The sequence below is a fragment of the Xiphophorus maculatus genome, chromosome 1 (genome assembly GCF_002775205.1).
Source record: "Xiphophorus maculatus strain JP 163 A chromosome 1, X_maculatus-5.0-male, whole genome shotgun sequence".
NCBI lineage: Eukaryota > Metazoa > Chordata > Actinopteri > Cyprinodontiformes > Poeciliidae > Xiphophorus > Xiphophorus maculatus.
In genome coordinates this window covers 14141650-14154995 of record NC_036443.1, presented here as the reverse complement: position 1 = coordinate 14154995, position 13346 = coordinate 14141650, and the positions used below count along the sequence as shown (strand labels likewise).

The 13346-nt window shown below is 38.9% G+C and overlaps 1 protein-coding gene across 2 annotated transcripts; it reads left to right on the top strand.

Annotated features, from left to right (window-relative positions):
• Nucleotides 1-1395: 1395 nt before the first annotated feature.
• Nucleotides 1396-13336, top strand: smc5 (structural maintenance of chromosomes 5). Of its 2 annotated transcripts, none has more exons than XM_023335527.1 (24): nt 1396-1654; nt 5299-5440; nt 5820-5872; nt 6007-6169; nt 6496-6630; nt 6787-6927; nt 7019-7180; nt 7474-7545; nt 7677-7932; nt 8059-8213; nt 8385-8498; nt 8595-8689; nt 9237-9369; nt 9950-10123; nt 10272-10441; nt 10591-10714; nt 10898-11020; nt 11107-11232; nt 11344-11439; nt 11654-11758; nt 11851-11970; nt 12215-12394; nt 12552-12647; nt 12955-13336. In XM_023335527.1, the coding sequence occupies exons 1-24, from the start codon at nt 1503-1505 to the stop codon at nt 13087-13089; spliced, it is 3222 nt and encodes a 1073-aa protein (XP_023191295.1). In that variant the 5' UTR covers nt 1396-1502; the 3' UTR covers nt 13090-13336. The 2 variants fall into 2 exon arrangements, with proteins under 2 accessions (XP_023191295.1, XP_023191301.1); XM_023335533.1 differs by having other exon boundaries at nt 11107-11275; nt 11327-11439.
• The last annotated feature ends 10 nt before the right edge of the window (nt 13337-13346 follow it).

The following is a 13346-nucleotide window of genomic DNA, read 5'->3' as shown; positions in this document are numbered from 1 at the left end:
TGTTTTCTGCATAAGTTTTTTTTTTTTTAATGGGATAGTAACTTTACCCCATAAATGTCCTTCATTGAAGAAATTCAGGTGTGAGCAAAGTGACAAGCAAATCGAATCGTGCAGTTGTGTAAAAGTATACAATTAGAAGTAACGTACTATAAAACAAGGGCAAAGTTACAATAAGAAAAGGCTACAGTTTTTAAAAATGGCAAGTAGTCTAATTCGAAGAAATGCACAACCGAGTAGGATAACTACAAGCATAAACATGGACATGTATATTTGTAAAAATAAAAAAAAACAGACTATAAGAAGTGAGGGGAGGAAAAAACTCAAATTGGAATGTGCAAATGGCAACAGAAATCCACCTATCCGTTATCCAACATGCTTATCCTCTGAGGGATCACCTGCCTGATTGATTGATTGATTTGGGTGCTAAAAAGAGCATGTTGGTAGTGATATTATGTCAGATATTGAAGCTGTGTAATAGTTTATATTAAGCATATAGTATCATTTCAGGTGCACAGCGACCTGCGCAATCCGGTGGACACATTGTGTTACAAATACCTCTGTATTTAAAATAGTTTTTTAGAGGTAGGATATTCTCATAAAAGGATTAGCGCAAACATCTGCGATTGCTTTTCATTTTAAATGGATAGGATATTCTGATGAAGGAAGTGATATTTTCGCGTTTTGTATGTACAGTGAACCCTCGTTTTTCTCGGGGGTTACGTTCCAAAAAGAACCCGAGATAGGCGAAATCCGCGAAGTAGTAACCTTTATTATTATTATTTTTTTTACAATTATTATACAATGAAATACTCCATAATACATTGCAACCAAAGAACAAAACCTTTTTACAGGCCCAAACATTTGTTTAACAAATAAAAAGTACTGTATAAACATTTTTTTTTTTTTTTTTTTTTTTACAAATAACTACTGTACCGTAAAATAATTTTAATACGAACTGAAGGCGGGTTCCCGTGCCCGAATTGCGGAGAACATGACCTACATCATCCAAAAAAAATCCAGATTTTTCTCCACAGTGCAGATAAAAGAAAAAAAAAATCACCAATCATGAACCATATCTGAATAAGAATGGTTGTTAACGGCATAATGGAGGAGCTTTGCTGTGATGACGTGCGAAAGAAAGAGGGCAATTTCAAGGCGCCAAATTTCAAAGTCGATTGTTTTTAAGCTATGTTTGATATGCAGCATTTTTTAAAGAAGTGAAGGTAACATAGGTCCTTCACTGTGCTATGAAATCTCCCTGGAAAATACACGTTACCATAATGCCGCCACTTAAAATGAAAATAAGTAAAAACACTACGGGTTCGCGCTTTACGAACTACAACTCCCACGTGTAGAGCGTTTCCTTTGACGTCATAATTTGTATATACACGTGACCTTAATGGTCCAATCGCGTTTCTTGAAAAACTTAGCAAGACGCGGGAGTGCGGCTGCTCTCCGAATCTCGTCCTGTTTTCTTCCAAATTCCTTTTCTTTTTCTCGTCATGGCGGAGCCCAGTAAAAGACAGCGGCTTAGCCTCGTCTCCAGCGGCTCACAAACGGTTTCTGCGAGCTCATCCAGGGGCCCCGAAGGAGCAGGAGAGGCTGGCTCCTTCGTGGAGGGCTCCATACTTCGCATCACGATGAAAAGCTTCCTGTAAGTCGTGCTTCCTACTCTGTCAGCCAGCCGCTGAGACCAACGGCTGTGAGCTTAAACTGCCGCTGGCTGAAAAACAAAAACAAAACAAAAAAAAAAACCCTTTAGTTACATTGACACAGAGGGCTGCCAGGCTACCCGCTAACACATTAGCTACGGCTAATGTTTAAAGTTTATGAAACTTTCATAAACTCTTTAGATATGAACAAGTCTGAATGTCGTGGCCATTTATGCTAAGGTTTTGTAATTTATAATTTCTACCAATTTTGTTTTGTTCTTTGGGTAGTTGGAATATATTTAAGTTAATTTAGTATCAAAATTTGTAATTAATTTTTATATTTGGAATAGACCCTTTTCACAGTGACGTCAGACAATGGCCGCCATAACTCAAAACTGGGTATCTTTACTTCCGGTGTGATTTTGCCTTGGGAACCAAGCTGAAAACTTCCCGCATTCTCATAATCTTAAGGATATAATAAAAGGTAAGTTTAATAATAACAGCTTTAAGTGTTAGATAGCTGTTACTAATCATTGTAAATTCACCATTCTCTATCTGTGTATAAAATAAACAGCCTCCGATCGGAGAGTAAACCACCTAGCAGCAGCTTTAGCCACATTTAGGAAAAATATACTCTCTGTCAGCGCTGTAACGTTTAGAGGTTCATTTTCTGTATTAATGGAAAATAAAAACAAGACAAAAGCCACAAATAACAGTTGGGCTTGACGATATTTCTGTTTTTCCAGCAACAAAATGCGCATCTCCATGCACTGTTCATGTTTCTGTCACTGCTAACTGTCACAGAGTCTCTCCCAAAGACGCAAAGAAGGAATAAAAATAAATACACAAGAAAATATTAATGTGCAATGATTTGGATAAATAACTTTAATCTGATTACTGGATTTGAAATACGAACTCGTTAGATTATTCGTTACCGAAAAAGTGGTCCGATTAAAGGCATTACAAAGCAGCGGCGGCACCGGACATCTCTGCTTATAACAAACAAATCCCTATTTTATGGGATGAGTGGCAACTCCAGTCTATAATTTAATAATCTGATCAAGATTAGAGCCTAAAACGTTATAGTTCAAAAACAGTAAAAAGTTCTGGTTAAGGAACAGTTATGTCACGTAGTTAGCTAGCTAACAAAATTCACTAATGCTAAGCTAACGGTTACGCAAAACAAAAATACCTACCTTCATAGTCAAACAGGTATTGTTCGGTGAAGAATTTGTAGCCTTTGTCTAATTTAGATTTTTTTGTCAGAGAGAACTGGTTTGCAAATCGTGATATATCTTCAAATCTTATTTTAGGCAAATGTTTTAGAGACTGTGTAAACTCCATGCTCCGGTGATCTGTCTGATCAACATATGCTGTCAGATTTATACATCTCTCTCTCTCTCTCTCTCTCTCTCTCTATATATATATATATATATATATATATATATATATATATATATATATATATGAAATAGACAACTTTATCATTACTTACTATGTACACCGGAACTAAGGATACACAGCTTCGAGCCAAAACGGAAGTTGTGTGACGTCATGTGAAAAGGGTCTATTGTTTGGATTACGTTAATTGTCAGACCCGCCCACCAATTTGAGTAATTAAGAACACACGGGGTGCTTGGTGCTGTGTGGATTGTTTGGTAGATGTCTGGTGTGGACGGGAGGTTTGGTAGAATGATTTTTCTTTTGACCACTTGAACACTTATTTACACTTGTTTTGTTTACACCTTCAAACATCAAATTGAGATTATTTTTCATTTCAACTAACTTACAAGACCTTTATTTCTACTTTTACAATAAATGAATCAAGTCAAAGTGCGTACAAATCCCAAACCACCTGTTACCACCCACGGCCTTTATTGGAGTTTTATTTTTTTGCTTTTTTGGAACGAAAGGCTGCGACACTGAAATGAGCGACAACAAACCAACAGGCTCCACAGCAGGCACTAACGAGCTTATTAAGCTCGCTAACTCTGGCTCATAGTCAGGGCACTAGCTTTTTTTGTTTTTACAAACTACTCATGCATGTTGAAGTCTTTTATTAAATCTGTCACGTCATTTTGGGAAGGTTAGCTGTATTTTGTATGTGTTTTATGTGATGGACTGTTACTACGGATGTAGCATATAAATAAGTAGAAGTAAAGAAGATTGATACTTGGATTTCAGATTATTTTACTAGTTAAAATCTAAAAACTATCTAATTCATTTATATTCAACCCCCTTTCGCTTCTGAATAAAATAAAGAATTCAAATGTCTCATAATTTGTCTCATAATTTGTAAATACAGTTCCCTTTTGTGTAATTTAATCTCAGTTTAAATCCAGCTGTTCTGCAGAGGCATCACGTTTATTAGTGATAATAAATCATGAAGCACACCAAACAGCCTAAAGTTGCAGAGAGGTTATAGAACAGATTTGAGCATCACATTTAGCGTTCTTCGGTTGACCTTTTCTAAATTAAATTAGTATAGCAACTCTGTTAAACCGTCAATATGAGGCTGTCCACCTTCACTGGCAGACGAAGGAAAGGAGAGCAACAATCAGAGAAGCAACCAAGACACTTACAGTAAACCAGGAACTGCAGAAATCCACAGCTCAGGTGGGAGAATCTGTTTTTCAGGAGATTAGTCATACATGCCACCAATATACCCGTCCGATAAAACAGAAGGATTCCACTGTTTAAGTAGGTAGCCTCTTTTATATTAGCAAAAAGCCATACAGTGAACACGACAAACATGTGAGAGCAGGTGCTTTGATCAGATGGGACCAAAATGTAAATCTTTGGACCAGATGCAAATAAACTAACACAGAGCAGTCTGCTCTTCACTCTAAACACACCCACCCCCACGGTGTACTGGCACGCTGTAGGGAGGATGTTCTATAGCGCCGCAGAAGCCACAAGACTGACTTATATATTCACTTTGTAGCAAGACAGTGAAGCTAAACATATTGCCAGAGAAAGAAGGCGGTGGTTTAGATGGAAGCCAGTGTATCTATTCAAATGGCTCAGTCAAAGCCTAGATTTAAAATCTAATCTAAAACTTGTGGAAGGACTTGAAAATTGCTGTTCACTGGGCCTCTAAATCCAGTCTGACTAATAATTAGTTGTTTTGCTAGAAAAAGTGGTTATAAAACCGCAAACTAGGTCGTTGAGAATCTCTTTTAATTGCATTTGAAAGAGATTTATTAAGGCATGTATTTTATCATATAAAACCCAAATGCAATACATGACTTGGAAGCTGTAACATGAGAAGGTTCAAGGAGCTTCCATTCATTTGTAAAGGATTTTTAAGAGTCACTTTAGTACAAATACAATCACAAGATGTTACCATCGTTATTCATATTTTGCATGTTAGAGGCTTTAATCTGGTTAAAACCTTGTTAAAACGTTTGCACAATCTTATAATTGGGGCCGCTTGGGTTCCATTGTATGCCAGCAGAATTAGAATAGTGGCTGGAATATTTTCTTCATCTAAAACTAACGGAACAGAACCAGACAGAGAAAGAGCCCAACACATCATCAGTCTGAAATCAAACTGATAATCACGGTTGATTATCAGTTTGATTTTTCACTTGTGCTCTGAAATACAGCAGGACAAACTTAGATGTCTCCTTTTGTGCACTGACAGGACATACGACTACTCTGTGGTGCGTCCTGGGCCAAATCTGAACATGATTGTTGGAGCCAACGGAACCGGAAAGTCCAGCATTGTGTGCGCCATATGCCTGGTTCTGGCTGGCCGGACTGTAACTCTGGGCAGAGGAGACAAGGTAAAAAGTAGAATCCCAACCAAGGCTTCACACATGATGAATCTATTTCGATCTTTATTTTTAAATATGTGTTAGACAGCTGATGTAAATGATGCAGATATTAAATATTTTTGGCAATTAGCTGTTGGAAGCTACAGTAATATTGTTTGATCTGTGTCTTATAAAAAAATTATGTATAAATGTAAAGGTCAGTATGGAGCCCAGCTTTGTGGAATTATTTCCACTTTACCCTCCTTTTTCTAAAGAAAGAACTATAATGTCAATATTATTAAAAACACATTAGCATTTATGGATTAAAACTACACATTCACCTTTCTATTTTGCACCTGTCATTTTTTTTGTAGTTCATGATTATTAACAGATTTGTTTGTGTGTTTAGGTTGGGCTTTATGTGAAACGTGGCTGTCAAAAAGGTTTTGTTGAGATAGAGCTGTAAGTGATAGTCAACACTTTCATTTTACGAACACCTTTTGTTTTTAAGAAAGTTCCAGTGTATAGTCTTGTTACTAGATTATTAATCTTTTAAGTGGCCAAAATGTAACTTTTCATTGTGTAAATTCACAAAGGTTTAAAAATGGAGGTAATTTGGTAATTAGCCGAGAGATCCATGTGGAGAACAATCAGTCGCTGTGGATGATAAATGGTGGAATCAGCAACCAGAAAAAAGTGGAGGAGGAGGTGAAAGCTCTCCAGATCCAAGTCAGCAACCTCTGCCAGTTTCTACCTCAGGTAGGTTGATGTAGAGTATGATTAAATAGCTTTAAAAAAAGTCTTCCATCCCCTTAGACTGTTTTATGTATTATTATATTATAGTTTGAGTTCTTAATGTATTTTATTGGCAGTTTGATGTGACCGTAAGTGTGAAGTGAAAGTAAAGTGATACATTGTTTTCATAACCTTTTACAAAATCCAAAAAGAAGGGTGTATATTTCTATTCAACAGTGATGCCCCAAAATAAAATTGAACATAACCAAAGCCTTCAAATGTGGTAAATAAAGTTTTGAATGTTTCCCTCCCCCCACATTAATATCAGACCGTTCCTTGATCCTTTGCAGGAAAAAGTTGGAGAGTTTGCAAAGATGTCCAAAATTGAACTTCTCGAGGCAACTGAGAAGTCAGTTGGGCCACCAGAAATGTACGAGTACCACTGCGAGCTCAAAAACTTTCGCAACAAAGAGCGAGAGCTGGAGGTAAGAAAGAGAAGATTAGATAATCCTCTAATTTCTGTATACAAGATGTCATGATCAGCTACACTGTAGTGTTACTGGATGTAAGTTTAGTGTTAGTTCTTGTGAAAGTTACAACGTTGGGTCAGGTTTCTGATGGCGTGGGTTGTTTTTCTGTAGAATGTTGTGAAGGAGAAGGCGAGCTTCCTAGAAAAGGCCAAGCAGAGGAACGAGAGGAACAAGATCGACGTAAACCGTTATTACGAAAAGAAAAGGCACCTGGATGTCATTGAGTTGCTAGAAAAGAAGAAGCCGTGGGTGGTGAGTTGTTGAGACGATGCACACAACACAAGAGGGAAGGGAAATTCAGTCCAGTCGTGAAATAACTGTACTCTTTTGGCCGTGGGACTAGGAGTATGAGACCGCACGTAAGGAGCTGGAGGGCTTGAAGATGGAGCGGGAAGAGGCCAAAAAGCAGCTGTCTGCCCTGAGGCAGGCGCAGGCGCCCATGTTGAAGAAGATCCAGCAGATTGACGACCAGCTGAAGCCCAACGAGTCGCAAATGAAGGCCAAGGTGACAAAGTTATCATGAATATAATGATACCTTTTCTGTTACATTTACTTTCTGTAACTTCTTGCTACAAGTGATTTATATTAGAAAATTAAAGTAACTTAAATACAATGTTTTAAACATACTGAAGTTGGAAGGATATATGGAAAAATAATTGAAATGTTATGCTTCATATCCTATCCCGTTCTGTTAAACATCCATCCGCCCTTCTGTCATCCATTTGTTTTTCTACCCAGGTATTAGTACTGAACTTTCTATAATCTTCGATTATCATTAAAATGAGGTTTGTTTTTCAGACTGCAGCAATCAAAGAGGCCTCTGTGAAGTGCAAACAGAAACAAGATCAGCTGGATCGGAAACACAAAGAGGCAAGACTGATTCTCCGACAAGAAATGCCACTTGTTTGATCTTTTTTTTTTTTAAAAAAAAAAGAGATTTCAACAAAACAGAAAAACACAGGCATGAAGTAACGTTCCGCACGGCTCACTCTCCGCTACAGATCGACGACATTAAACAGAACCTGCGACTGAAGCAGACCGAAGAGGAGGACCACCAGAAGCGGATCAATAACACCAGACTGACCATCGAGGACCTGAAGTTGGAGCTGGCCAAAATCAGTGACCAGCCGGACGTGACGCCACAGATCAACGCCGTCAACATGGAGCTGAGGCGCATCCAGGTGGAGAGAGCAAAGATCGAAGGAGAGAGGGCGGACCTGCGCAGGGAGGGCGACAACATCAGCGCCGAGTCGAAAAGTCAGATTTCAAGTTTGATCTAGAAAAAAAAAATTGCAGGAACTTTTTTTTTTTAAAGCTGCACAATTTGCAATCTTTGCAATTTGTGCAAAGATTGCATGTTTTTATTTTTTTGCTTATTTGTAGTGTTGGTAAGGAAGCTTAAGGACATGAACAACATAATGAACGCCAAAGAAGAGAAGCTGCGAGGACGCCACAAGGATACACATGCTGCCCTCCAGTGGCTGAGGAAGAACCGAGAGCTCTTTGAAGGAAATGTCCATGAACCCATGATGCTGGTGGTGAGTCCCACTCATATAGTGTAGAAAAGATGGTTTATATTCAGGAAAAGTCAAAGAAAAGTGCTGATTTCATACTAAACTGAGAAGCTGAAATTGATCAAAAATGGCTGCATTATCATTTGTGATTTTTGCTTTTGGGCTTCAATTGTAACTCTTCCTTCTGTCCCACAGGTGAATGTAAAGAATCCCGAATTTGCCAAGTATGTGGAGAGCCACATCTCCTTCCACGACCTGCGGGCGTTCGTTTTCCAGAGGAAGAACGACATGGAGAAGTTTATGACCGAGGTCCGGGTTGTGCTCACTGTCTAACCTGCGGCTTCGACATTTCCTCTGACTGAGTCTAAAAGCAAAATTTGCTTTGCGACCACTCCTTGTCCACAGGTCCGTGACAAAATGAACTTGAAAGTTAACTCCATTTCTGCTCCACCGGAGTCGTGTTCCAAGCGGGCGCCATCCCGAAACATCGAGTCCCTGAGGTGAGAGATTTTATTTTCCTGAAGGTCAAATTGTGTAATGTATACCGACGGTCTGCAGGCTGTGTCCCAAATAGATTGTATTAAATGTTCCTGAACAGGGACCCTATGGAACATAACTTTGTTCATTCTTCACACAAGTTTAACAAAAGTGGTCCAAGGTGTGTATGAGATGTCTGTACCATGATTTTGTGAAATATAAAAAAAATACATCACCACACTTTTGTATTTCTAAAGTCAGGAAGGTTTAAGGGACTTGATGACTTCTACAGATTCAAGACAAAGGGCTGGTCTTATGCACACTCCTTACCTCTATGAATATTTTATTAATTAGGGACTTTAATTATGCATTTGATTCCTTCTTTTTCTGGTTGGTCTGATTGTGCAAAGAATTTAAATGAATTTCATCAACAAAGTGCATAATGGGTGGGCATTATATTCAAAATTGTGCACCCAGTTGTTTTCCTACTATTGAACTTGTTTGTATGAACAGATTTCACGGATTAGCATGGAGTTATTATAGTGGTTTAAGAAACGTTTACGTTTGCAGACGTTTTGGCTTCTTCACTTACCTCCGTGAGATGTTTGATGCTCCTGATGAGGTGATGAGTTACCTTTGCTTCCAGTACAAGGTGCACGATGTGCCAGTGGGAAACGAACAGACCAAAGCTCTCATCAAAACGGTACGGTCCTGTTCTTATTTCTGTCCAATCCTTTATAAGACTTTCAAATAAATCTGGGGAAAATATTTTAATTCCCATATAAGCCCGTCGCAATAAGGAATTAATCAACTAATCACATATAAGTTAAAATAAGCTCAACAATTTCAATTCAGAAATTGAGCTCATTCTATGTTTTTTGAAGGGCATTTTTGTTTATGGAGAAATCATAATCCATTTTATTTATTGTTTTTGGTTGTTGTGTTTTATTTTAAGATTCCTTCCAGTTCCAATGTTAAGTGTTCCTTACAAATTAAAGTACATCGGTCTTTGAGGCGAAGCAAATTTATGAATGTAATGCTCGAAAATAGTCTCAAAAAATATTATCGTTTATCACAATAATTACTTGGACAATTTATCATCCAGCAAAATTTGTTATTGTGACAGGTCTATTCCAAAAATGTCATTTTAATGTTTTGTAATCAACATGGTGCATTTCTCTAGATTTTTTTTTTTTTTTTTTAAGGAAGCGTTGCCTTTCTTTCAAATTTTTGTTTACATTTTTAGAAAGGTCTCTAACTTATTGTTTTCAATGTTCTCTCAGGTGATTGAGGAGCCCTACCTTAGGGTGTTATACACAACAGATGAGAGGTACAATGTAAAAAGGTCCTTCTATTCCAACAAGATAAGTACCAGCAACTCGGCTTTGCACGCCTCTCAGTACCTCTCAATAACCGTGGATGCTGAGGAGAAACGGCAAGTGGAGCAGCAGATGAAGGTAAGAACTTCATATTAAAGCAAACCTGAAAGCAAAACCCAAACCCTTTTCTTCAGCCATCATGGTTCGGGAATCTTGGTTCAAATACAGAATGTTGGGTTTGTTTCTTAGGACTTCAATCCGTCTTGTTCATCTCTGTTCCAATTAGGCCTGTGAGTCAAGACTGCGAGAGATTGATGAGCAAATGAAGGCCCTGGAAAAGGAGGCTGCCGCTCTGGATCGCAAAGAAAACGAACTGTTATCAGAGAAGAAACGTCTCTCTGAGCTGAAGGGGAAGAGGAGACAACTGGAACAGAAAATCAGCACAAAACAGGACAGGTAAGCCTGTGGGGAAAGGACAGAGGGGTGTTTTTTGTAAATATTGACATATTTTCATACTTTAATGAAAGCACATCTCTTTAAAGTGGCATAGATGGGGCAAATTTAAACTTTAAGAACAATCTAATCCTTTTATTGTATGTTTTTAGTCTGAAGCAGATGGAGCAGAATGTTGTCGATCTGAAAAAAGTTGAAGAGGAAACTAAAGAAAAAATTAAGGCTGTCAATTTCCTGAAGGTCACCATAGCTACAGCAATCGTGGCTCAAATGAAGGTATGAAATATTCAACCTTGAAACAAAACACGTTCAAGATCATCCTGCGTTTCCTATATGTGGGGGGGTTTAAAGCCCTTAAAGATCTGCCATTTCTATGATGCAATGTGTTCGCATGCTGCAGAGCAACACTACATTCTGCACTGCGCATTAACACTTCCACCATCTTCTCATCGTCTGCAGCTGAGAGCCAAGCTGACGATGGAGAAGGTGCATCTGGCTTTGGAGATGGCGGGGTTAACAGCAGAGAAGAACAAGCTGGAAAACGACTGCAGGGACAGTGCCTCTGAATTTAAAACCATGGAAGTAAGCTGAGCAACGCACTGCTGGATTGCTGCCGCGTTTCTACCGAGGATCTGATGGCACGGCCTTCATTTACCTTCTCATTGCAGCAAAGATGCAGCCGTCTGGAGCTGAGGAAGCTCCAGCTGACTGAACAGTGCAAAGGCCTGCTGAAGAGGGCGAAGTCCAACTGTCGGATGCAGCCAGACGAGGCGTTATCAGAAGACCTGCGCCATGTTGGTCTTCATTCTCCATCTTCATATCTTCCGACAGAATATCGTCCTGGTCATATGGCGTGAAAACCTTTTGTGGCTGATGTATATTTATTAGCTGTTATGTTAATGCAGGCTTTCAGCAAACTGCCCGACACGCTGGATGAGGTCGATGCCATGCTGAACGAGGAACGCTCCAGAGCCGAGTGCTTCACTGGTCTCAGTGAAAGCGTAAGAGAGTCAAAAACTTGTTTAACTTGGCTACTTGTAAGAAAACCGCAAGTAAAAACAGGGATTTTGTCACTAATGAAGAAACCTAAGCTTATTATTGTGATTATTTCACTGCAAAAACACAAAACCAAAAGTAGACCAAAAAGAATTTGTTTATTTGCAGTTTTCTTGTGTTGGAGTGTAAACATTTGTCCTGTTTGACCCTGTGGTGAAGGTTGTTGAGGAGTACAACAGGAGAGAGCAGGAGATCAAACATCTGGAGAAAGAGCTTCAAAATAAGACAGACTCCTTGAATGCCTACAGGCAGAATATATCTGAGGTGCATTATGTTATGAGCAGCAGTTCTATTGAATTCGTATTGTCTGTAGTTTTTCTAATAGTGATGTGTGTGTGTGTGTGTGTGTGTTACAGGCGAAGGAACGCTGGCTGAACCCTCTGAAGCAGCTGGTGGAACAGATAAATGACAAGTTCAGTGACTTCTTCCGCTCCATGGAGTGTGCAGGAGAGGTGGATTTGCACTCAGAGAATGAGGTAAAAAACAATCAGGGGCAACACAAAGTACAGAGATAAATCATAAGTGGGATTGATCATTAGAATCAATTATTATGTATGTAGATTGAACCATATTTTCAATAAAAAGGTAAATATTCTCAGATATTTCCCTTCAGCGCTTTTAAAACATCTTGCACAAACCTTGTTGATTGCTTGACTTTTGCCTACTCTCAAATCTCTTTCGGTGGAATTGTTTCATATTTGCTGTTGTGCTTTCCTTCAGGAGGAATACGACAAGTACGGGATTCGCATTCGTGTGAAGTTCCACAGCAGCACGCAGCTTCACGAGCTCACGCCGCACCATCAGAGCGGAGGAGAGCGCAGCGTCTCCACAATGCTTTATCTGATGGCCTTGCAGGAGCTGAACCGCTGCCCCTTCAGAGTGGTGGATGAGATCAACCAGGTACACTTTGTTCTTAATTATACTTTTATTTACAGTATAAATGACAGCCCAATGTGAAGTCGATCTAAAAGGTGCGGCAGAAAGAAATGCAGCTGGAGTAAGTTTTTTTTTTTTTTTTTAGGTGAATATCTGTGTCTGTGTGTGTTTTGTTTCCTAGGGAATGGATCCTGTAAATGAAAGGAGAGTGTTTGACATTGTGGTCCGGACCGCCTGCAAAGAGACGACGTCTCAGTACTTCTTCATCACGCCAAAAGTAAGTATGTCTACTTGATTGACCGCAGTTGGTGTCACTTCCTGCTCCGCAGAGCAGCTTTTGTGAAATACTCAACCACTAAAGTTAGTTTATCTGTCTTTTTTTTTTTTTTTTTTAATTATTTAGCTCATGACCCTTTTGTGTTTTAACTTAATATTTCTTGCCTCTAAATAAAAATCTTTGCATCTCAATGGTTCTTGGATAAAAAAACCTGTTTTCTGTTTTGGCACCCATCAGAGGAAGTTGTATTTTTTTTCTTCTCTCAGGTTCTGAACTCTTAGTATTTTTGTTTCTTTTTTGTCGGTAGCTGCTGCAGAATCTGCAGTACGCCGAGGAGATGACCATTCTCTGCATCCATAACGGGCCTCACATGCTTCCTCCCAACGAATGGGACACAGCGGCTTTCATCCTACGCCGCCGCCAAAGAAAAGCCAGGGCATAAACCCAACAGGGCTAAACATTTCAAAACTGGCACTGAGATATTTCACACAGGGTTTAAAATTGGAAGTTTAGTTTTTCATATCAATACCCCACTTACATCTTTGACTTTACATTTTATTTTCATGGTTAACTAGACAGATTTAAAGTCACCATTTACTATTTGCACATTTCCACTTTCTGTTCAGCATGTTTTGAAGCAAAAAATGTAAGATAGTGTGATAATATGTCTAAATAAATTGTTTTGTGAGTTGGTGTGTT